Here is a 24,504-nt window from a genome sequence, read left to right on the forward strand (position 1 = left end):
CAAATAAGACGTGGAGGATGATTAGAATTAGTTTCCTCTGGGCAACTGCAACAGAAGGGTAGAAGTGTTGTGAAGCTGGCAGCCTGTATGAAAGGCAGCATTTATCCCCCAGGCTGAAAACATGGCTGTATGTTAATTTAATGCTGTGTTCTGACTGTTTAAATAGCTCTCTGTAAATTTTATGCCAGGCACCTTGAGAGGTTCCTGTCACTTAATTTTTCTTCCAATTTGTACAGAAAATTTCCATCCTTGGTTCTAATTGAATTGTGTAAAAGATGCTTTTTCCATGTTACTCATCTAATTTCCTCTATTCAACAGCTACATGGAAGACAGTCCTGAACCATGTTAGCTTCCATATGAAATTAAAGCTTGCTGTTTACTTTCAAACTAATTAATAAGGGGGCATCTGGGACTGACTGAATCTTACCACCTCCACTCAGCTGGTTCCCAATGCTTCAGAAATTTTTCAAGGTTCACTGTTCATGTTGTAATGGCTCAATTTCCAACACCACTGTTCTTATCACCTACAGGAACACCTCAAAATACACAGGTCAATAGAAAAAGGGTATTTTATCCACACACAAGCACATATGTACAAGGACTTGAGAACATCTGGATCAGCTACAGCCAGAATTACTTGAAATAAAATCCTAACAGAAGTCTTAATGGAACACTCAAACCTGGTTAATCCAAAACACTTTGCAAACTATTTTTATTCAAATTAAAAAGACTCAGGTAAACAAAGTGATGGTACATACATGTTATAAACCTGGTTAGCAGCTCAGCCTTCAGCAGTACAAGATCTAATGAAAAGCCAAGCATGGGTAAACCAGGTACAAAAACATATGCTGAAAAAAAGTCACCAACATCAACGTTTTGAATTTTTACACAAACAGTAAATTTTCTCATGGAAGGGAAGGACTGAGGAAGAGAACAAATAATTATTAGTTGTCTCCAACTGGTTTATGAAAATACCTGTCCTGGTTTTATCTATTTTCCACTCTCACAGAAGCCAACCATTGCCCACACATCCTTTTATTTATGAAAAATTTGTTTACGCCAGTACAATGAACGGCAGTGAAAAACAGATGAGGGGCTCAAACACCCACAAAGAGAGAAAAAGAGACAGACAGACATGTCTTTTTTTTTTTTTTTTAAACCAGAGTGAGAAAAGTATCTTTTGCTGGTTTTGAATTCTAGACTGTAGCCATTATATCCTAAATTTCACTGCAATCGACTGAAATGCCTCCAGTATAGAGAGAAACGATTTTGAAATAAATAAGGCTTAAAATAATTGATCAGGGCCAGCCCAGTGGCTTAGTGGTAGTGCTCTGCACTGCCTTGAGGGAGGAGCCAGGTTTTGTTTGCACTTCCAATCTCTTGCTCCTGGGCCAGAAAGAGCAGTGAAAGGAGGGATTCAGCTGCTCGGCAGGAGAGAGCCAGTGCTGCACATCTGCTCATCACTGACCTTCAGATAAATTAAACATCTGAGTTATACAGGCTCCAAAGGGAGTCCCATCCAGTCCTCAAAAGAAAATAAATAAAACAATAATTTAATTAAAATTCATCCCAGGTTCTTTGGTGTAATTTTTGTTAATGCTGAGAAGTAGGAGAATCTGGTGGTGTATTAGTACAATCCATGATAGTTCCAAATGCTCAAAAACTAGGATTTTGCTGCCTGATTCACTTCAACATCCCATCTTTGTGGCTAAAACCTGCAAAACCTACGGTAACTTAAACACATTTTATAGGGGTGGTCTAAGACTATTCAATTTCTACTTTATTAAATAAAATTGGAAATTTACAAAGGCCAGTAAAGAACTTCTGTACCATGGGTGTGCCACTTGTAGAGTTCAAAACTATTATTTCCCTCTATGTTGTTTTGCTCCATTTCCTTCACATCCATTGCACATGTGACCTAAACTAACTTTAAGTGCCTATTTGTAATTACCTGGGGTATTTTGTGCAATGACTGGAAGATTGCAATAGGAGAGGGAGAAGAATTGGCCAGTAAAATTAAATCACAGTTTATACTTGCAAGGTCACTTCCCTCATGAGTATTAATTACATCAGCAAAACAAACCCCAAGATATCCAGTATTTGAAGGAAAATATTTAATTTAACCTTCTGCCAAATATACTTAAATGAAAATGTTCTGTACCAACAGACTTTAGAACTCATTTCCACATGATGAACATCTCTAGCATAAATGAAGTGTATCAGTAAATCATTTCATTTGGGCTGAGTTGGAGTGCCCACATTCCTGCTGACTTTTCCCAAATTCATAGAGCTTTCCCAGTTACTTAAAGCAATCCAAAAGTATTATTTCTTTTTCCAAAATTAAATAAATGAAAGGATTTACCTTTAAACAAATAACTTTGTAGTCCAAAAGGTTGGTTAGTTGAGGACAGGTAAGTTTTTAGCAGAAGGCAGCCACAACCTTGAAATTTGGCAAGAAGAGTCAATACCTACTTTACTTAGATTAAAAAAAAAAAGAAAAAAAGAAAAAAACCCCAAAACAACCCCAAACCCTTTGAAGGCTGCAATGCAAGTACTCTATTTCTCCAATGTACTGGGTATGCTGACCTTACACATACCATACAGTAGTATTTTACTTTCAAGTTAATTTAAGCATCAAATTTCACTCCAATTTGCATTGCAAAACTTTCACTAAGATTAATGAATACACTTAAAGAAAGCATACAAAAATGTCTTACAATGCCCAATTGTGTGAATTTCAAAAAACATCACATTACTTTACTAACAGAACAACTCCTCTTTTCTCCCCTAACTTACCTTCCAAGACCTGGGCTGGCTCTGAGTTCTGTGAGCCTCTTCCAGCACAGACAGAAGCTCCCAGGGAAGGAGCCTCCCTGTCCCACTGCGGGATGTTGGGGACATCACAGAACCCCCAGCACAGGCCATGGCAGATGAAACACTTCCCCTCTAAGGGCCTGCCAGCACAGGGGCTGTGTTACTGATTTAGGATCACAATGGCCTTGGCTACACAGTTAAATAACTGGACAGGACTGGACAACATGAGCAGTCAGGACACCCTTGTCCCGTCCACACCAGCACTTCCAGGGCTGCTGTGGCCCACCCAGCTGCCTCAGTGTTGATTTGGAATGCCAATTCTCCTTAGTGCCAAAGCACATCTTACCTTTAGCTTCTTTTAAGAGATCCTCCCTGTTCACACCCGAGCAGTTCTGCCCGAAGTGGCCAGCACACACAAGCACAGGTACACACATTCTCATAGGATGTAAACTATGACTACTTCACATTCCACTGTAGCAATCTGTAAATACTTTGTTTTCCTTTTTTTTTTTTTTATATAAAAACAATGGCATCAGATTCTCAGCAATAAAGTATAAGAAAGATGAATCCTTGACTACACTCAACCAATTATGAAATCGCCTTTCAAACAAAGGAAACATATGCAAAAAATCTGTGTATTTGATAAAGTCAACTTAATATAACAAAAAGTGAAATATGCTTATTAAAAGTGTCCTTATATAAAAATGGTCTTGCAATGTACAGTAAAATGCAATACAAATTATTGTTGGTTATCTCTTGCCACCCAGTAACCAGAGCAGCCATTGTCCTGGGCTGTGCCTACACGTTCTCCAGGTTGTAGGCCTGGCGGATGTTGAGCGTGTCGCGCAGCATCAGGTCCCGCAGGCGCCACAGCGCGTCGGCCATGGTGGTGTGGGCGCCCTTGCTCTTCAGCCAGTGCGAGGGCAGGCGGCTCTCCTGCTCCTTGGACAGGTGCACGTCTCGTCTGCGTGCTGCAAAAACCAACAAGGGCTCCGTTACCTCCCTGTCAGACCATGCCTGGAGGGGCTGTTTGGGTCCACTCGGGCCAGTCACTGACCCAGCCTCTTACATGCACAATGCAAAAGACCAGAAGCGCTCTTTTCCACACAGGGACAAATGTCCTCTGATTATTGACTTGGGAGGAGACACCTCAGGCTCTGGTGACTCCACAGGTGAGAAAGAGGGCATGGCCTGATGGCAGGGGAGAGGGGAACATTACTTTTATACCCCAGAGGAGGCCCACAGTGTCACAGACATCTTTTATGAAAAATCCTTTCCTTGGGATTTTTTCCTCCTGAGAAGCTGAGAGACCTTAGGAACAAAATGTAAACAATGATTATCTGCTGCTGTGGAATGCAACAGGTGGGTCTGTGATTGGTCTCATGTGGTTGTTTCTAATCAATGGCCAATCGCAGTCAGCTGGCTCGGACTCTCTGTCTGAGACACAAGCCTTTGTTATCATTCTTTCTTTTTCTATTCTTTTCTAGCCTTCTGATGAAATCCTTTCTTCTATTCTTTTAGTATAGTTTTAATATAATACATATCATAAAATAATAAATCAAGCCTTCTGAAACATGGAGTCAGATCCTCGTCTCTTCCCTCATCCTTGGACCCCTGTGAACACGGTCACACACAAGCAATGGGATATAAGTGGGGAGGGGCAGGGGGAAGGACTGACCAGGGAAGAAAGAGACCACCAGGGCTAACACTTGGGGGGGAAAAAAGAGGAAGACCATGAAGTCATAGGATACAAATCACGTGAACAGTGCAAATTACCAAAACACCCAGTGCAAACAACTAAATAACTATTTAGTGCAATACAACACCTCATGGCTTATTCTAGAGAAAGGCAAATGTAACTCTACAATATAAGATATTCTACTTTTGCTCTTAGTATTTAAGCCCATACCATTGGGTTTAAATCTTAGGTTTATGCAGCTCTGGTGGAATTTGTCTGTGGATAACACATATATTCTCAGTCTGATGATCTGTCTTTAGGAATTAATTACATGTATATATTTTAATACATATAATAATGTATATATATTATTACATGTAATACATGTATATATTTAAATGCATTGTATATATTTTAATAAGCCAACAGCAGATAGCATTTTCTATGAAAGCAAAAATGACAGAAGGAAACCCAAAGCCTTACCTGCAAGGGTCTGGTCCCACTTGCTGATGCTGTTGGACTCAGCACTGAGCCCCTCAATGTATTTCAGGTAGGCTTCAGAATGGAGGAGCCTCTGTGTCTTTGGTGGAGGGGACACGAACATGGGGGTGCTGGGCTGCTGCATGACGGGCTGGCTGGCGGGGCTCTGCCCGGGGTACGGCGGCGGCGCTTGCTGGCCCGGCGGGCCCAGGATCCCGATCTGAAAGGAAAACCAGCCAGGGGTCACACCCAGGGGCACTGCAGGGGACACCCCAGCCTCGGGGCAGCCTCCTGCAATGGAGTTTCCACTGAGGTTATGTGCAAAAGCCTGAGGAAATTTCCCTGGAGATGCATGGAGAAAGGAAGTGCAAACCAACCATTCATACTCATCAGATATTGTTCATATTTCTGATTTATGTAAATATACACTTGTTTGTAGCCATGATATTTTCTGAAAAATCCTTTCCTTAGGATTTTTTCTCCTGAGAAGCCGAGAGGCCCCAGGAACAAAATGTAAACATTGATTATCTGCTGCTGTGGAATGCAACAGGTGGATCTGTGATTGGTCTCATGTAGTTGTTTCTAATTAATGGCCAATCACAATCCAGCTGTCCAGACTGTCTCAGTCAGTCACAAGCCTTTGTTATCATTCTTTCTTTTCCTATTCTTTTCTAGCCTTCTGATGAAATCCTTTCTTCTATTCTTTTAGTACAGTTTTAACATAATACATATCATAAAATAATAAATCAAGCCTTCTGAAACATGGAGTCAGATCCTCATCTCTTCCCTCATCCTAAGACCCCTGTGAAAACCATCACACTTGTTATCATCACCATATCTTTTCTAACCTTAATTACACCTTTTATCTCCTTTTTGTTTCATTTCTTCTCCAATTTGATCTGAAATACTGTGGTCTGTGAAGTGCAAAATTTGACTCTAAAACATCTAATCCAAACTGATATGGATCCTTCGACAACTGGGTTACTCAGCAGAATCTCCGTCAGGCAGAAATTTCAGGCAGGAAAATTCCCAGTCATACAGAAGAATTCCCACCACTGTGATTAACCAGCAGCACTGAGAACTCTTAGGACAGACATCCTGTGGTCTGGAATAACTCAATGTCATGACATTAATTTCTGGTACTCACAGAATCACAGAATGGTTTGAGTTGAAAGAAGCCTTAAGGCTCATCCTATTCCATCCCCTGCCATGTGCAGAGACACGTTCCACTAGACCAGGTCACTCCAAGCCCCATCCAACCTGGCCTTGAACTACTCCAGGTGTGGGGCAGCCACAGCTTCTCTGGGCACTCTGTGTCAGTGCTTCTGAATAAATAACTTCTTCCCAGCATCTAACCCAAACATCTCCTCTTGTAGTTTAAAACTCTTCCCCTGCCTCCGACCACTATCTGCCCATGCATAGCCACTCTCCCTCCTTTTCTTTACAAATGATGCAAAAATTTGGTCAGTAAAATTTGGAATGTTCTGAACAGTAAATCTGTAATAATCACTGAGAAGATCACAGTTATCCAGTTACCAAATCACAGTTTGGATAATCACAGTTACCCAAACTCATAAATTCTGAACTGTCAATGAACATTTGCTTCATCAGTTTGTGAAATGTGAATATTTTTTACCTATTCATCAAGAGCTGATAAAATGGGCAGCGTCCTCTCTGTGTCACAAAGCATGCAAAACCTAAATTATCAGCAGTTTCACACTATGCTGAAATGCCTCAGTTTAGTAGAAAACTAAGACAAAACACTGCCTTGTTTATACTGAAGTTACCTCACTGGACCAACCACCTGAGTGTAACAACAATTCACCATCAAATACAGACATACACTCTGAGTGTGAGCTATTAACTGGCTCTAAACACATCAGAACATTTCATTTCTGTTCTCCCTGGGAAAGTCTATATGCATCCCTACATGTCTGAACTGGGATGTTGCTCAAATGCCAATTCTGAGCCTTAGAGCCTCATAAATAATGCAAAAATGACTCACCTGCTGTCCAAAAGGACTTGCTCCTGGTGCTGGAGTGCCTACCATAGGGGACACATTTTGGCCTATAACACCTATATTCCAAAATATAAAATAATTAGTCTTACTTCAGAGCAGTGACAAATACCTCTTTGGTCTTCAATAGCAAGAATTTATACTTTGATATCACTGCTCACAGTTATTTTAAGTAGATGTACAACATTCAAATATACCCCTCACCCCCAATAAAAATTTCACAAGTTTCTGAATGAAAAAAAAAGCCAACATGACAACTACCAAACACTGATATGTGGCCTGTTGAATTATTTTAGTTAGAGCAATGCACACTGAATAGGTTTTGCTTTTCAGGTGTTTTTCATGTTAATTTGTGATTGCCTGACTGCATCTTTTCATTTATAATATACACCTTTGGCTTGACAGGATCTTCCTGAAGTCCTTTCCTTTAAGAAAGGAAATGCTGATCTGCTTTAGCAACACTTAACATTTCCTTGTGTTCAGTTTTGTAAAATGTGTTCACAGCAGGAAGAAATTCAAGCCTTTGCACAAATTCTGTTAGATCTCACTAATACAAAATGCAACTTGCAGGTTAAGCTGCAATAGCCTTAAATACAGAACAATGAATATTTGAAATCAATGCCAAAAAATAAAAGCTGTTTTTCTCAAGCATATTGGGACTTCTCCCTCCTGCACAACTGTGTCAGTCTTCCATACAAAAATATACAGATCTAAATAAGAGTCATGCAGTTCCTGGCATTTGACACACAGATGTTTGAAAGTTATGTGTGCTGCTGCTTTCCTTTCTGTTTGTGCCACTTCTCATGCTCATTCATTCGAAAAGCTGCAGACTAACTGTGCTCTTCCTGAGGTTTAATTTCCATGAATTAAATGCATGATTTCTCTATCAGTGATCAAAGGATGTGCCACTGAGTTTCACTCACTAAAGCATTTTTCAAATGCACTTTGCGTTTGATCACAGCTCCCATTTTAAATGTATCTGTACCAACAGTATGTCAGAAGTTGGGAAAAACATTGGCAACACAAGCTTTGGAATTGTTTATGGTCAAAAGGGAAGGAAGGGCTCTGGAGGAGCCCTGGAGCTCTGGAGGAGCTCTGGGGCTCTGGCAGCCTCCCCTTCCCAGCATCAGAGCACAGCTTCACCCTCCGCCTGCTGTGCCCAGCTCAGCACCACTTCACTCCCAGACATTGTTTCTTTGCTAATCCACATCCTGTCAGTTTTCCACACAAACATCCAGCCCACGGCAGCGGGAACAGCCCCTCAGAGGGATGCAGTGTCCTGGATTCACCTCCCACACGTTTGGCTGCTGTGTGCTGATGTCCCTGCACAGCTGTTGTGCTGCTCCCTCTAGGTGCCATGGCAGGGAATCCACAGCCCAGCCAAGCTGCAGGGTAGTGCTGATGGACTTCAGAAACACCAGGCAAGCAAACAAAACCTCCCCAACTCACATCATTTACGTACAGATAAAATTCTTAACAGAGCTTCTGATAAACACAGTTGCAAGGGGGTAGGGAGAGGCAAATGAGACCATTTTGTCCACAGCTTGTTCACTGCTAAACAGAGGGATGGCACATCTTTTTCACAGGCACATGAGTTATCAGAGGTAAAAAATGGATCAGCAGGAAACAGGATCAGAGGGCAGATGAATGTTTTTCCCCTTAATTGGGACACATTAATGGCATTAACATTGGCAAAATATTTGTTTCATTTAAGCCTCACTTTTCATCAAAAGTGTGGCAAAAATATAGCAAATGCAGTAGAAATGCTCTCAAAACTCAATTCAAAATTTTGGCAGAGAAAATACTGAATTCACCTTGTCCCCACATGTTTCCAGTCACTGTTCTATCACAAGCTTTAATCTGAACACTGTTTTACAGTAACACATCACTGCCCCAGCGGCCAAGGAGTCCTACATGACCAGGCTCATTTCAGTGTAGTCTGACATTAACACACTGAAAAAGACTGGTAAGGAAAGAGAACAATAAATTTCATTTATAAGCCCACTTCAAATAAGAAAAGGATGAGTGCAGAGACACTGCTCAAATGACATAAGGATATGAACAGGCCGATTTCACCTTTTCACACTTCTGATAAACTCAAGTACAATCACCAAGGCTTTTTTGGCTGGAACAAACCTCCTGCTGGAGCAGCACCAGTTTCTCCAGTACCCTCTCCCTGAGGGCTTACTGGGCATGCTGCAGTGTCCGTGTTTTGCACACCCCTCACATTCAGCAGTGCTGCTGCTCACAAACAAAGGCACAACCAGAACAAGCTGCAGAGAACTCCTGTAAGAATGGATCAAACCAAGTACATGACAATGAAATAAAGAGGGAATGAGGATGAGGCTCTTACCGGGTGCTGGGATGCCTGGGATGCCTGGCATACCTGGCGGGAGTTGGTGGGGTGGGGGCACCCCTGGGTGAAGTGGCTGCATGCTGCCCATGCTAACAATGCCATCAACTGGGCCCTGCAAAGGTGGCAGCACCGGTGGATAGCCACTTATCATGCCTTGAAGGACACAACAAATTTCAAACATGCATCAATAACATGCAATATGGTCTACACAGTATGCACAGACATGCACTATCCACACACGCACACACAAAAAAAAAGCACCTTTAGTACAGCAAGACAGTACTACAATTAGTATCTTGCAAAAAAAACCAAAATCCAAACCAACAAAAAGTAAAAATAAATATGAAACACTATCCTTTTGATGAATTAGTATTTAGTGTATTTGTAATGTTTCTCACAGGGCAATAAATGTTGAATACTCAGATATGTTAACACAAGGAATAAATTCAGCCACAATTAAATGTTACTAATGCAAGCAGTTTTAATATAGCTTAAAGCTCTGCCATCTGCATACAGATTATAAACAGAACACTGCCTGGCCAGCCCCATGGCCAGCCCTGCTCTGTGGGCTACTTCAGAGGTCACAAAAATCAAACCCCAGACATTTTCCTGCAGTACACATGCAAAACTGATGCACAAAAGCCCTACAACATTCACATACTTGAAACTAATGGCAATGATGGGTGATTTTTATTAAACCATCTCCAGAATGAACTAAGGCAGTAACACAAATTTTAAACTTGGGTGTAAAGTGCTGGGCTGCAGTAACTTACACTCATGGCATTAGACTGAAGTGAAAGGACTTAAAAGGAGCACCTGCAGTCCCTCACAGAATTCCACTGTCCATGTCTGCAATGTGTCTTTAGAGGAAAATCAGTGACACTGCAAACACTGTATTGTGCTGCTGCTCAAAAATTTTGTTTTCTTCATGTAAGGAAGGAAATTGAGAGCTTTCTCTGGCTTTGGCTCAGATTTTCTGCTATCCATGTAGTGAACCTACACAGTATAACTGCACTATGCTTGTTAGGCCCTGGAAAGTTTAATTTAAATGGATGCATTGCTAGGTAAGCAAGGAAAGGGGTTGGAAGGACAATGAAAAGATGACAGAGGACAGAAGCAGGTCTAGAGAGATGAGGGAAGTTAGAAATGCAGATTTGCTGGGGATTCCACAGTCTGCTCTAAGAAACCACTGAGTCTTTGCCACATTCCCCATAAATCATAGAAGGAACTTTCAAAACAGAGATTTCTGGAATGAGACTGGGCAAAAACTCTCATCAGTTCTAATTGAGAACAAAGCTGTAACAAGCTCAGGGTCTAAATAGGAGGAGCAGCTACAAAATAAAAGCCAAACCTGTCACTTCCTCAGAAGTGAGAACTCTCTAATCCCAAAAACTTTACATGGAGAAAACAACAAGAAAATAAAGAACTAATCTCCCTCAAGCCTTCATTTTCCATAGGGCACCTAGACTGACATGTGAAATATGCTGTAGGTACCTGTTTCAAATATCTGGAACCTTATCTGTACCTCTTTATTACAGGGAAATCCATATTTCTAGTGGAGAAAGGAAAAGAAGAAACACAACAAAAGCCTCCTTGGCATGAGGAGCTTTCACACTGCAGCTACTGCCTGGGACCTCCAGTGCACCTGAGCTGCTGACACATCTTCAGAGCAGTTAATGCACTTCTGAAGCTTTAAAATAACCAAACAAAAAACTTTCCAAGGAATCAAACCCATATTTATCAATCATGGAAACTGAGTTCTACATTTCCAATTAAAATACTCAACAACCGGCTAATAAAGGTGCCATCAAACCTCCATGAGAAGTCATCTCTTGTAGCTCATTCCAAGTAAGAGCAGCCATTTTTTACCCCATGTATAAATTGCAAACTTTTACTTTAAACTACCAAACATGGCCAAACTATTTCCAGCTCCCACAACTGTAATTTAGGATGTCTTTGAAACTACTTGTTCTCCTGTTTTTTACTATAGCAATATAAGATTAAGTAAACTTTTGCAATAACTTAATGTAGAAGACACCAAAGTGCTGCACACTAAGAGAAACACACTTCAGAAGGCTTCCAGATTCCCTGGCCCCATGGGCCATAAAGAAGTTCTGTGATGGAGAAGCTCTCTGAACTAGCAATCCAAGGATGGAGGAGGACGTGAAAGAGGTCCAAACAGAACAAGATACTTCCAAGTAGGACTTGTGAAAACCAAAAGATGAAAGATTGTGTTTTTCTAATGGGCCACAGAAGTAGAAGGAGTTCAAAAGGATCTGCTCCATCATCTATTTTAAGAAGTATTTCCCAAAGCCAAAGTGAAGAGTCTTGAGTGTTGATCTGCTCAAATAAGACAATGGCCTGAAACAGAGTTTTGCTGCCACAGGAAATAAGGTAGCATGTGTAGTTGGCAGAATGCACATTTTTGGGGAAGTTTTAAGGAAGTGTTAACAGCAAGTATTACCTTCCATCAACAGCTGCCTCCAAAAACTGGAAAAGTGACTCAGTGCCAAAAAACCCAAGAACCAAACCAAGAAAACACAACCACAAGAGGATGGTATTTCTACATATTCTAGATTGAAGTAAATTGTTCACAAAAGAGATCAGCACTGGGAAACTCTTTTTTCCCCCCTCCTTTTTCTTAATATATGCACAGATAAGTGTACACACACACACAAACATACACCAACTGCAAACAGTTCAGAGGGAAATTACCATGAACAGAGTGAAAAAAAGCCAAAAGAAAAATGCAACTCAGTGTAAATAAATGCTTTATAACCTGGAGATCATGAACCAACTAAGGAATGTGCCTTCAGTTAAACATCCATGCAGCCTATTTACTGAAAGGGGATTTAGAGATTGTGATGAAAAATGCTTCAGGCTGTCAGCTTGAAATAAGGCCATAGCCTGTGAGATGAGAAAGAAAAAGAAAAATGACAAAAGAATAAATGGAATAATTGGAATGTCTTAAGGGAAAGTTAAAAAGACCCCAAAACTCAAACCCAGAACCCTCCAAATTCTCATTTTTATCTACTCGACACTATTTTGACCTTGACTGAAGCAATTTAATTCTTATTTTAATTAGAAACTGGGGAAGGAAAACAACCTATCAGGTCACACCTAATTAATTTTCTCACCCATGTATGGCTGATTTCCATACAAGAATCTTCAGTGGACTACATTGTCTTCAGATCTGATCCTGAAAATACTTACTCCGAGCATACTCCCTATGAAATCAAGCCGGATTACAACTGGTAAGGAGCTCAACACCCAGCAACAGGGACCTCGTGGAAGAGTTCTCCAAGCTCAGTTCTATTCTGAAAAATAACCTGATAAAACCAGCAATGTTGTCATTTTGTCTTTGTTTCTGCAACGGCTCTAGATCCTGGTCTGCTCTGCTTACCAGTGCCTAAGAGGCAATTCTACAAAGCTTTTGCTTGGATTTAAAATCTAGATTAGACTCTGTTGGCCTCTCACCTCCCTGATAATTAAGCCCCCAACAATTTCCCTCCTGCTTTAGCACTGCCATAGATGCTGCATGCACTAGAAGACTATTTAGCTGCTGGCCTCCTGCCACAGCAGGGCTGAAGGTGAACTCTGCAAGGCAGAGTGAATAAACACGACTGCACACTACCAGAACAGGAGCACTGCACGAGGAGGACCCTGCTTCCCTGGACACCAGGCCACTGCTGCACTAGGCACGTTCATCATGAAGAAGGACTGAAGAGTTTGAGCTTTTGCTTCCAACGTGACCCAAGAGAGTGTTTGTTCAGAGTTATGAAGGGGGGTTGATAAAGTGGATGAGGAAAAAATGGTCATAGCTCCTACGTTTTACCTGCAACGGGTGTCAACTGCTGATTGAGCATTCCCATTGGTGTTGGTGGCGGCACCACCCCCATAAGAGCCCCGACAGGAGTGCCTGCCCGGGGGGAGGAATTCTGCTGCTGTGCTGCTCGCTCTCTCTCCTGCTGCTCAGCAACTTTAGCTGCCCGCTCTGTAAAAGTATTTTAGATTTTCAGTTCTGTTTTGTAACCCAGACTTTCAAAATATTATCTGTTCATTAAAAAGGACTAGTCAGACACTGGCATAGTTTAGTCAAATATAAAGTAGAACAGATGAATCTTTTTTATACAGCATATGATTTGATTTCATGTGGCTGCAGCTAAGACTTTTAGAGAACCTTTCATGAAAAATATTCCACAAAGTTTTATCTCTTTCTAAAAAAATAAATAATTAAAATAAATAATAAAATAAAATTTTTAAAAAAATTAAAAGAACAAATTTGATGATAATAACACCAGTGTTACCAACATGAAGCAGCAGTCCAGCACTAGGCTCGGTCCGCACTAGGACGTGGCAAAACATTCCCTGTTTTGACACCACTGGCTCAGCCAAACCAGCTGCAGCCAAGGCCAGCAGCTCTTGGGTGGATCCTCTACCAGCTGCTGTGGGAACTGAAGCCCCATGTCTGCCAGGTGTGCCCTAAAGAATGCTGCAAAGAGCAGACGGCAGTGCCAGCTGGTGGCACGGTCATTTCTGGGCTCCCCGTGTATATTACTACTGATGCAGCTGAAGAGTGGTGGCAAAATAGGGGAGCACTTGTAAAGTTTCCCTAGTGCAGATTGGTCCTTAGCTTTTGGAACATAACAAGCAGCAGTTTGATAAACCAAAAATATTTTTCTCTGCCTCCTTCTGTCATTTCCCCGTTTGGTCCCCTATGAGTTATTTTTTTTCTGAAGATGTCTAACTCACATTGTGCTGCTCACTGGAGGTCATGTGTGTCCTTTGTACGATGAATCTGGTCATTATCTCAATCAAGTCTCTCACTGTGACTGCAAGAACAAAAGATCTACTGCAGGGTAATCTGACCAGAGGACAATTTAATATTAAGGGAAGGGCAAAGGGTCATGGGAAGAAGAAAGAAAAAAAAACAAAACCCAAGCAAACAAAAAAGGAGAAATACTGAATGCCCACTCCAGGTGCTTTGGGGGCATTCAAGTTCCTGCTTTGTTTATTCTGAACATTGTGTCTGACTGGCACAATGAGGAACAAGGAAGAATAAATGGATGCAGAATACATCTCCAGCAATTTTTAACAACAGTGAATGCAGGGCCATGAGTTCTCTCTTGCAGCTGGTGAAAGATGGAAACTGCACTAAACCAGCAATCAAGGTCCTCTGTCAAATGAAGGCTAAGAAGAAGTTTATCAAGGAGATTAAGTTATGCATCCTGCCAGTGTTACGCGCCTCCTCTAGGACATTGAACATCTACCACACTTTTGATTCCTCTAGAACCTGTTTGTGCAGCTTCTAGCACTACTTCCATACACTCAAAGACCAGTTTCATTCCAAAGGCATTTCCTTCCTTCTTCCCACTTCTGCAACTTCAGGCAGTGATGACGACGCAGAGGAAGTCCTACATTTATACAGGCAACTCAGATGCAGTTGAGCACAAAATACACAAGATATTTAAAGGCAGATCCTGAAGTAAAAAAAATGAGAAAATCCTCTCCAGAGCACAGCAAGCACTTTGGGAAAAGATGAAGTAGTTGTTCTGACTCTCACCTACTTTTGGCCAGCTAAAAAAACAAAAAATGGTCAGACAAAAGCAAAAGAGACATTCTGATGAATGAGAAATTACTGCTAAGTGTTCAGCTTTATCAGACTTCAGAGTGCTGAGGTTTGAAGAAGGACTTGATGTAGGACAGTACTCAAGTTTTACCTAGCCCCTTTCCATGCCCTGACTGCCACAAAAGTAACAAATGGAATAACACTGCCAAAGGGAACTGGAGGAGATATATGAAAGTTCAGCCTAAAGCATTCACCCTAAAACTCAATAATAAACCCAAATCACATAGGCCAGGACTTGAGATCATTCAAACATTTCCATCACATCTCAGGAGACAGGGAAGAGACTTTATGCTTTGAACAGAGCTTTTCCTTACAACAGGCCTTTCCTTCAATCCCTTTTATTTTACTTTATTTAGCCAAGCAGGCACTTCCAACACAGCCTCCTCTCTACTCAACTATTGCTAAAAAAACAACTAACACCCTGAACATAAACCAAACAAAATTTTCAGTGGGTCAAAATGGATCTAAAATGTAAACTACTTCTCACCAGAAAATGGCAGCACCCTTTTTTCACTAAGATGTCAAACCATGCCCACTCCCTGCTCCCTGGTTCACATCCACACCAGGGAACACATGAATTCTAATTCACCACAGTGGAAGGAGTGGAGTTTCTCTCCTTTCACACATGGTAAGCAAACACAGTTTGGACACTTTTTTACCCCATCCCAACCCCTTAAAACCAAGCAAAAGTAAGTCTAGTTCAGGTCAGACACCAAGCCAGGGAAACTGCAGCTCAAACCCCAAAAGCTTTGGAAAAATTGAGTAGAGAAGGAAGATTCAAATGGAAGCACACAGACAATCATTAACACGGTGGACAAACAGAGCCCTCCTGCAGAAGTGCAGGACTTCAAGCTGCTCTAAGCAAGAAAGCAGTGACATGCCAGCCATCCTCCTGCTGAAGGATGAGGCTGTAAGGAGGCATCTGCCAATAAAAAGATCACACATGCACCTAGAAGGGTGTAAAAGGAAACAACTACAGAACAAAGTAAAGCCCCAGCAGTGTCACAAAGAAAGAGCGTTACCATTTCCCTTCTCAGCATCTGCAAAGCAAACTGGCACAGAGCAAAGGGTGCTGTGCTTCCCTCCAGAGCTGCAAAGAGGTGCTACTGAAAATCAGAAAGGACTGAGGTGGCTGAGAGTGGACAGTGACAGCATGCAAGCTTCCAGCCTCAAGATCAAAGCTGCCTTTAAGTTATGAGTGTGCAGAATACCTATCAAATCTCATTTCCAAAGTTAGAACTGAATTGGGCCATAACTTTCCCAGGTGTTGAAATGTTCCTATCCAAAGGAGCATTTATTTAAAATAAAGTTGCATCAATACAGTAGTTAATAGTGTTGACATGCTATTAACTAGAGAAGTAATTATGGATGTCAAACCCATGTTTTTGGCTTGGGTAAGGGCTGGCTGTTAAAGATCAGCTGTATTTTATTTCAATCAAATAAAAGTTAAAACACAGTGACTGTTTATCAGGAGGGAGGGAAGGAATGGAAGGAAAGGAGGGAGGGAAGAAAAGGAGGAAGGCAAAGAAAGGAAAGGAGGGAAGGAACTGAGGAAAAGAAGGGAGGAAAGGGGAGAAAGATAGGTCTAATGTATCTCATGATTATGAAATATTCCTAGGCCTACTTCAGGATACAAAATCTCTCAAAAAATGAGTTACAACAGTTGATTAATACTGTATTGAACAATAGGTCATATTTACACTACAGTACACAGCCTCTTAGGACTCTCAGTACTGTTAATAATGAACTTTCCCCCACTCCCCTGTAAGCCTTTCTTACCTGCTGCTACAGCTCTCAAGAGCTTCTTGTCCAAAATACCCCTCAGTCCTTCTTTAAGGAAACATTGACAAAATATTTTTTCAACTGACTTCTAGCCCAGGAGCTCCATACCCCTTTACTTCTAATTGGACTTTGTTCATTTGGTTATTTGTGGCAATGACATTTAAATTATCAGTTGTGCTCTACATAACTGAAACATGCTCTTTGCTCCTCTTCAGTCATCTCTCAGTATGAACTCCTCTTTAAGGTACATCCAGAACACAAACATAAATATTTTCTTTTATTAAACCTGTCATCTGAACAACAGAAAGTGTTGAGAAAGAAAAAAGGCAGAAAAGAGTTCAGCATCTCAGTTTTTACTTACCTTCATATTCTGCTTTCTTGTTTGCTTCCAAGTTTCTCCACTCAGTTCCTACAAGTCTGCTGAGCTCTCCAAAGGAGTAGTCTGGGTGCTGAGCTTTAATCACAGCTCTCATCTCGCTGCTAAACAAGATGTACCCACTCATGTTGATCTTCCTTTTTGATCCCTCCTTCTTGGTGCTGCCCTTAACAGACTTGGGAGTGGACTGTGAGAAAAAGCAGTTATGACCACAAGTGTACAAAAGAGAAGGCCAGAAGAGAACAAAAGGAATTGTGTCATGTCACAGAATTTGTCCATTGAGCTGTCAAGAGATGTTGCCAACACGAGTTGAGTAAAATAGTTTATTTGCCACCTCACATTTTAGGAAAATGCTTCTCCACTTCCTCTTTGCCTTTAAAATCTCTACTCTCCTTCATTCCACCTTCTAAATGTTATTTTGCCTGCCAGACCTTCCTTTCTCTCCAGTGTTCACTTCTCATTACATAAGTAGCTGTTTGCCCCTGAAAAACCAAAGCCCAGTTTTGCTGATCACCATTTACCTGCACCACAGATTCCCATCATGTTCTTATGTTGATGAGCAACAGAAATTCTGCTCCTTTGCTTTTTCTACTACGGATGCCCCCAGTGAGAGCTCCTTGATGTGTTCAGCCACCAAAAAATGAACCTATTCTGACATGTCTATACTGAGATACCACAGCTGGAGCCCCTTTTTGAAGGCCCTTCCACCTATCTTTGTCACAGGAGACCATAATTGATCCATACTCTGACCAGTATGGATCCATAAAGACCCATAAAGGTATCACCACATCAAAACCCTCTGAAGGCCTTTCTCATACCCTAAACATTACAAATCTGTCACATCTTGAAAAGTGCCATTGTTTCCAAGTACCTGGTGGAGGCAAAAAAGGAAACAAAAATACATTCAACTGTCTCCTTCCTCTCCTGAAATTCTGACTATGTTACTGACTCCTCCTACTTGCTGCTTTGACCCCACAGTTCAACACTCTCCTCTCAGCTAAAAACAAAGCTTTAGTAATACCAAGATGCTTAAAAAGTCTTGATTATCAATTTAAACAAGATTAACTGATGCCCATTTAAATGTAATTCCAAACTTCACTGTACTAACTTGCAATCCACCCTTGAAGTTTTCATTATGAACATAAAGACTGGGGGAAGTGAAGAAAACTCCACACAGAGTTTGGGATGATACACAGGGCAGATACAATTCCATCCTGGCTTCTTGGGCAAGCCCCAGAGGCAGATGGAGAGTTCTCAAACCAAAGAGGGAAATCTAATTATACTTTTGGCCTCTGGTACATCTGCAAATAGAGAGCTACAAGTTTACCAGCTGTTCTTGCCTATATAGTTCTTGCAACAGTTTTGATAACAGTAACCTAATCAAAAAGTCTTCCCATCAGTTTGGAAGGGCAAACAGGACCTGGAGAATAAGAATTCCAAATTTGGTTCTTGCATTCTCTGTTCTTTTCCACCTCCCATCCACACATTTCTAAAAGAACAGTCTTCTCCATTGGGGCCAGATAACTCTGTATTTACTTTCAGAATTGTTAAAAGAAGAAACCAACCAGGACCCCCTTTCATGCCTTTTCTCAGTCATTGCTGAAGGAAACAATGAAGCTGAACATCTTTTTTTTAAGTACTTTGACTTGATTCACAGCAAACTGCAGCAGGAAAGCATCACCCACCTATCTGCCAAGCCCCACAATACCACACAGTCTTGTCTCCTCTTAGGTGTTTCAAGAGCTGCTTTGTTGGCAGAAGAAAAAAAAAGTTTAAAAGTTCTGGAGTTTAATAGCTGTTAGATAAAATTCCACTTCTACTGGAAGACTCTTCAAGAATTTTCAAGCTGCTCATAAAATTCAGCATGTTAAACAAGAGCAGTGAGCAACCTTGCAAGGGAAAATGCATTTGGTGGTTGCCCACATGGCAAAACATCACACTCAAATCAGGGAAAAGCTTTCAATTTCAGCAACTCTTTCACAACATCCAAAGACATTTCTACCCTGGGGTAAACTCCTTTCAATGTAATGCAGCAGAAATCCACACTGCTGGTCACAAAAGAGTCTGGAACTCCCTCCTGTTCCCAGCAGATCCTTCCCATTGCCTCTTTAAGACTTGGCATTAGCTTGGATGTGGGAGTATGGAGACACAGATAAAGGGCTTAATCCAGTAGCAAACAAACCTTTTTGGTTAGTTGAATTTCCAGCTAAAGCAGTTCCTCACTCTGCTTCCAAACTCAGTTACACAAATTCTAGGCCATGTGTAAGAAAGTTTGTATTTGAATTTTATGTAAAGACCTGATACTTCTGAACAAGTGTCACAGAAAACCCCATTATTGGAAACAATACTAAGACATAAAAATGTACCCTGGGTTTTCCTCAGCTGAATGATCTCCTTTAAAAATATTTTAATGGAATAAAACACTATCACTTGGATATCATTTGCACATGTCAACATTGTTTTGTGCCATTTACTCCATGCACTTGTTAACTTGTTAACAGTATAAATATTTCTTTTGTATATAAATTGTTACTTTCTTCATTTGGATTGGGAAAAGAATGTGGACTATGAAGGTTTAAGGGTTCCTGAAGCAAAGTCCTTACCTGGGGTGGAGTATAAGGCATTATATCCAAATCACTGGCTAAGGGGGCCTGAAGCTGAGGCATGGAAGGTGTTTCAGTCATGTCACCTTCCTCTTCTCCCATCTCCTCCATGTCCTCATCACCTCCTTCCAACTCAGCAAACTTTGCCTCCAGCTGCTGAATCTTCTTTTCCAGGAGAGGAGATGGCTCTTTCTGAGGAACTATGGGTTTTCTGGAAGGTGGAGGAGGAAGACAAAAAGCAGCTGAGAATAGACTTATACCTTACAGGAGAACTTGTTTTTGAAGAGAAAAATCAACTTTTCTTAATTTCTGAGTGAACAGTATAGAAACAATGGTGACTTGAGATGTGCCTATGCTTCCTTTGAGAACCACTTTTGCGTCTATGGCCAGTGTTCATTTCAGTCACTTGTCAAAAGGATTTTTTATGAGTTAGAAGGGGATTTCAGTATAAGTACTTAATTGTCTTCTACTGTAGAAATTAACACCACAGCTTCCTTAGATTTCACATTTTACTTAAGTTAGAACTTAATACTCTTATTTTATTAATATGAATGTTCACTGAAAGATTTTCCTTACTCATGAGGACTCAAGTATTTTCACAATATCCAAGAGAATGTACCAATCTGATAAAGTAATGACTTTTCTTGAAGTCAGAGGAAGAAAAAGAAAATACTTATTGGTATTAAGACCATAAAAAGACTGATGCTATCTGCATTTCTTCCCAAGAGTGTGGTTATCTGAAATTACACCTCTGAGTTCTATGGATGTCCTGGGTCAAGCTGGGATGGGGTTAATTCCCTGCACAGCAGCTGAGAGGTGCCTTGTTTTGGATCTGTGAGACAACAGGGTGGATAACACATCCTGCTTAGTTAGTGCTGAACAGATCAGCCTCAAGGCCCTTCCTTCTCCCCACTCTGTGCCCCAGCAGGCTGGGGCTGGGCAGTGATTTGGGAGAGGAGACAACCAGGACAGCTAAGCCAAATCAACCAAGGGGGATATTCCATACTCTGACACTGTGCTCAGCAATAAAATATGGGGAGAAGGAGAGGACAGGGTACATTCAGGGTTATGGCAGGTGTCTTTCCCATCACAGGTGCCAAGGCCCTGCTTTCCAGGAAACAGCTAAACATCTGCCTGCTGATGAAAAGTAGGGAATTCATTCTTATCTTGCTCTGTTTGTGCATGTAGCTTTGCTCCACTTTTCCAACTGTTTTTAATTTGAGCCAGGAGTTTTTCTTCCTTCCGCCCCTCAGATTCTCTCCCCTGTTCCAGACCAAGAGGCTGGGTGGGGGTTTAGCTGCCAGTCCATTACAATCCAGAAGAGTGCTCCCTCATTCCCCTCATATTTTTACCTAAAATAGTATATTTCATCATCTACAACTTTCGCAGACAGTGAAAACCTCTTCAAGCCCTTGAATTTCTTCATTTGTTTGTCGCTTTCGTTGTAGCGGCTCTCGCAAAGAAAAACATCGTTTTCGGAGATTTCTGTTGGTCTGCACGAGAGGAAGTCTTTGAATGACAGAACGACACATTTTCCTGCAGAAATGAAAGAGCTGGGTAAGAAGGCAGCCACACTTGCAGATTTTCTTTTAGAAGTGTGGAAAGTCCATTTTTTTGCCTGTCTCGTAAGTCTGGAAGATTACTGGCATTTGGCGCAACTAAGGAAAATACATCAATTGATATTCCAGTCAAATAATGCCACTCACAAGAAACCTACAGCAACTTAATGCAGCCTTTGGATTGCTTTTGAGATCTAGAGAACCCACAAAACCACAAGCCCCCATGATTACTGTCAGTTACCATATTTATCTCAGCATCATAACTCCAAAACAAAGTACATAGCCATCATCTTCTGCAGCAAATAAAACTTCAACCTCCAACTCCTCCTTTCAACTTTGCAGGTAATATGTACTGGAGTAATTACATTAATATGCAAGAATAATGGAGTTTTCTGTTCTCTGGCTGCAATGTTCACTTTCATATCATACATGTAATTCCCTTATTGTAAAAAAGCTTCCTTATAGTGAATTCTCATCACAGATCCTACAGGCAGGAATGCATATTAGAAGTTCACTGAATAGTATCCCCTCCCTCCCTCAATGAAAAAGACATACTTGGAATCAAGCCTACACATAGCCTTCAATCACTTCAGATTGGGTAGGAAAAGAAGATGTCCATCAGATTAAAGTTAATAATTACCCAAAATGCAAGTCATGGGACAGGTCTCCTCCAAGTTACTCAAAAACACCTCCTTCTTGTAGAACATTTTAGTTGGCTCATGCTCAGTTTCTTCAGGGTGTATAAAAATTGGACCAAAGAAATAAGCGGCTCCATCTCGCACCCACATCTTCTCAATTCTGCAAAGAAACCAACCCAGCAACACAAATGAAAGGCCATTTCTCCCAGATGAGGCAGCAGGATGTTCAGGAAGACCATCAGTGGAAGATGAATACAGAACAGCCAATTCCAACTGTACAACCAGACCAGGTTTTTATCAGGCAGCTAAAATTCCACCTCCATCTATCACTCACATTTTTTCCCAACTTCTTTTACAACCAGCCCCTCTTTTATCCAAGTTATTTTTACAGCTGTAAACTGCAAACAAGAAGCTGCCCCTACCTCCCTACTCGAGGCCGCACCAGCCCGTGGGATTTGATGAAGACACAGTCCCCAACCTTCAACCACATGTCATTGTAGCAGAGCTGCTCAAAGTAATGGCAACCTGGCTCCCCATTGGACATTTCTACTGGAACATCTTCTTTGTCCTGCAGAAGAAGCATTTAGAAACTTGAGGAAGGAGGAAAACCAAGCACAGAAATAAAGAGATGTCAGGTACCAGTAAAAGTTTGCTTTATCTTTATGTTAACAATAATAGGCAAACACTAGGCAGAGATGTGTGTGCAAAAGTTTCCTGAATTAAAACTGCAAAGCCAAAGATACCCTCCACGTCTGTCACAAGCTTTCCTACCTCACAAAGCTCTAATTTTGCTAGAATAGTAATTTACAGGTCTTTTTTTTGTTCCAGTGCTTCCAAGGAAACTGGCCAACCAAGCCTTGTCAGCTGTGATGGTTTAAAGCCCAGTAAAGTGCTTGGGAAGCAAGAACTGAATATATGGCCAAGCTAACAGACACAAAAATGTAATGATTCAACTGTCTTATACAATAATGTGAACACTCCATGTACTGCTTACAAATTCATACCATCTGCCCTATTTAATTTCTTACTTTTTAGTAAAAACTCAAATAGTCCATCTTTCAGCCTGGGATTCCAGAAAGCCAAGGAAACACAGGCTGTCTCACCAAGGCATGGAAGGAAAAGATCCTATGAGTTTTCATTCTCTCAGTAGAATTAATTCCATCTTTTGCCATGAATAAATATACTAACACACACTAGGTGTCTGACAAAAGCTGACAATGGGTGTGCTGGGTACTGTGTTCTCAGGTTCTGTTAGAAAATGCAAAGTGGATTTTTCATGGGTTTTTTTAGTGATTTATGGTATTTTATGAGTCTCTTATTTTTAATGGCTCTAAATTTATCTCAGACAAAACAAATTAAACTTAACTGATTTTAATACACTTATCTAAATCTATTTGTTTTCTTACTCTAGGTACAGTAAATGAACCATTTTCTCCACTATGTTGGACTGAAATATTCTCAAGCATTTTGACAACAAACTACTTCATTATCAACCACAAACAGGCAACAAACAATAGAATATTATGTGTTACTGCTGTCTGCTACTGACTGTTTTACTGAAATGCTAAACAACAAAGCATTTCAGCACTGCCATAAACTAAAATTAGACTTTCAGTTCTACAGGTTCTTTAGGCTTAGGGCAGCCTTATGGCAAAAGTGTAACTTTCTGGAGTGGTAAAAAACCCAAACCAACCTCACCCCAAGAAAGAGGTTTGTAACAAATATTTACCCAGTTTATTATTTTCTGTCTTTTTCTATTTTGATCATGTTAATTTACAAATGTTTGTAATATAATTTATAACAAAAATATTATATTCATTTATATTTTATTGTGTCTAGATGTGGTGAAACCCAAGCCATGAGGGCTAATATTTTGTCATACTCTATCTGTCAAATACAATCAACATTCCCCTTGCATACCTTTTCAAGATGAAGGATACTTTCTCCCACCTTACTGTCCTCCAGTGTTTCACTGTGCTTCTCTTCATCTACTTTGTCTGTATTGGCAAACACAGAAGCAACTCTGACCACAGGCAGGGGCACATCTCGTGGGACAAATCTGACAGAGCTCACAGGCATAGTCCACAGTTTAATCTTCTTAAAAGACTTGGTCTTCGCAGAATAGCGTGACTCACACACGTAGACATCCTCATCTCTGAAGTTTTCAGGGCACAATTTAAAATATTCCTGCAGATTGAAGGAAAAATATGAACTATTTCAGCAACACCCACGCTCCACAGACACACAGTGAAGTCCCTCTCATGGCTTCAGTTTTTTCTATGCTTCTGTCAGAAGCCTTTTTGCTGAGTTCTCTTCTTCCAGTTTGATGGCCAAGTTTTACCAAGAATAACAACAAACAAGAAATCCCACCTTTGGAGAAGGAGCTCATTCAGTACAGGTTGGCATGTGAGGAGAGTTAGGTTTTATTCATTTCCCAATCCAGTGCATTAACAGGTACAAGATCTGCAGCCTGCAATCACCTTCACAAGATTTCTGAGCTTTGACTTGGGAAAAGGACAATTCACCAAGCCAGGGGTGACCATAACCACAAATCAACCAGCACAGGGAACCT

General features: G+C 40.9%; 1 protein-coding gene across 4 annotated transcripts in view; it reads right to left on the reverse strand.

Moving 5' to 3' along the window:
* Positions 1–551: 551 nt before the first annotated feature.
* Positions 552–24,504, reverse strand: part of PBRM1 (polybromo 1) — a 57,566-nt gene continuing 33,613 nt past the window's right edge. The window contains exons 22-32 of one of the 4 annotated variants that reach the window (XM_066558440.1): positions 23,853–24,119; positions 22,355–22,500; positions 21,935–22,092; positions 21,088–21,271; positions 19,736–19,946; positions 17,118–17,319; positions 13,181–13,339; positions 9,343–9,498; positions 6,978–7,048; positions 4,976–5,192; positions 552–3,785 (exon numbers count right to left, since the gene is read on the reverse strand). In XM_066558440.1, the coding sequence (XP_066414537.1) occupies positions 3,613–3,785; positions 4,976–5,192; positions 6,978–7,048; positions 9,343–9,498; positions 13,181–13,339; positions 17,118–17,319; positions 19,736–19,946; positions 21,088–21,271; positions 21,935–22,092; positions 22,355–22,500; positions 23,853–24,119 (1,944 nt within the window). In that variant the 3' untranslated portion in view covers positions 552–3,612. The remainder of the gene's footprint in view (positions 3,786–4,975; positions 5,193–6,977; positions 7,049–9,342; positions 9,499–13,180; positions 13,340–17,117; positions 17,320–19,735; positions 19,947–21,087; positions 21,272–21,934; positions 22,093–22,354; positions 22,501–23,852; positions 24,120–24,504) is intronic. The other 3 variants (XM_066558438.1, XM_066558437.1, XM_066558439.1) reach the window with 3 other exon arrangements.

This window comes from Molothrus aeneus, chromosome 12 (assembly GCF_037042795.1).
Source record: "Molothrus aeneus isolate 106 chromosome 12, BPBGC_Maene_1.0, whole genome shotgun sequence".
NCBI classification, from domain to species: Eukaryota; Metazoa; Chordata; class Aves; order Passeriformes; family Icteridae; genus Molothrus; species Molothrus aeneus.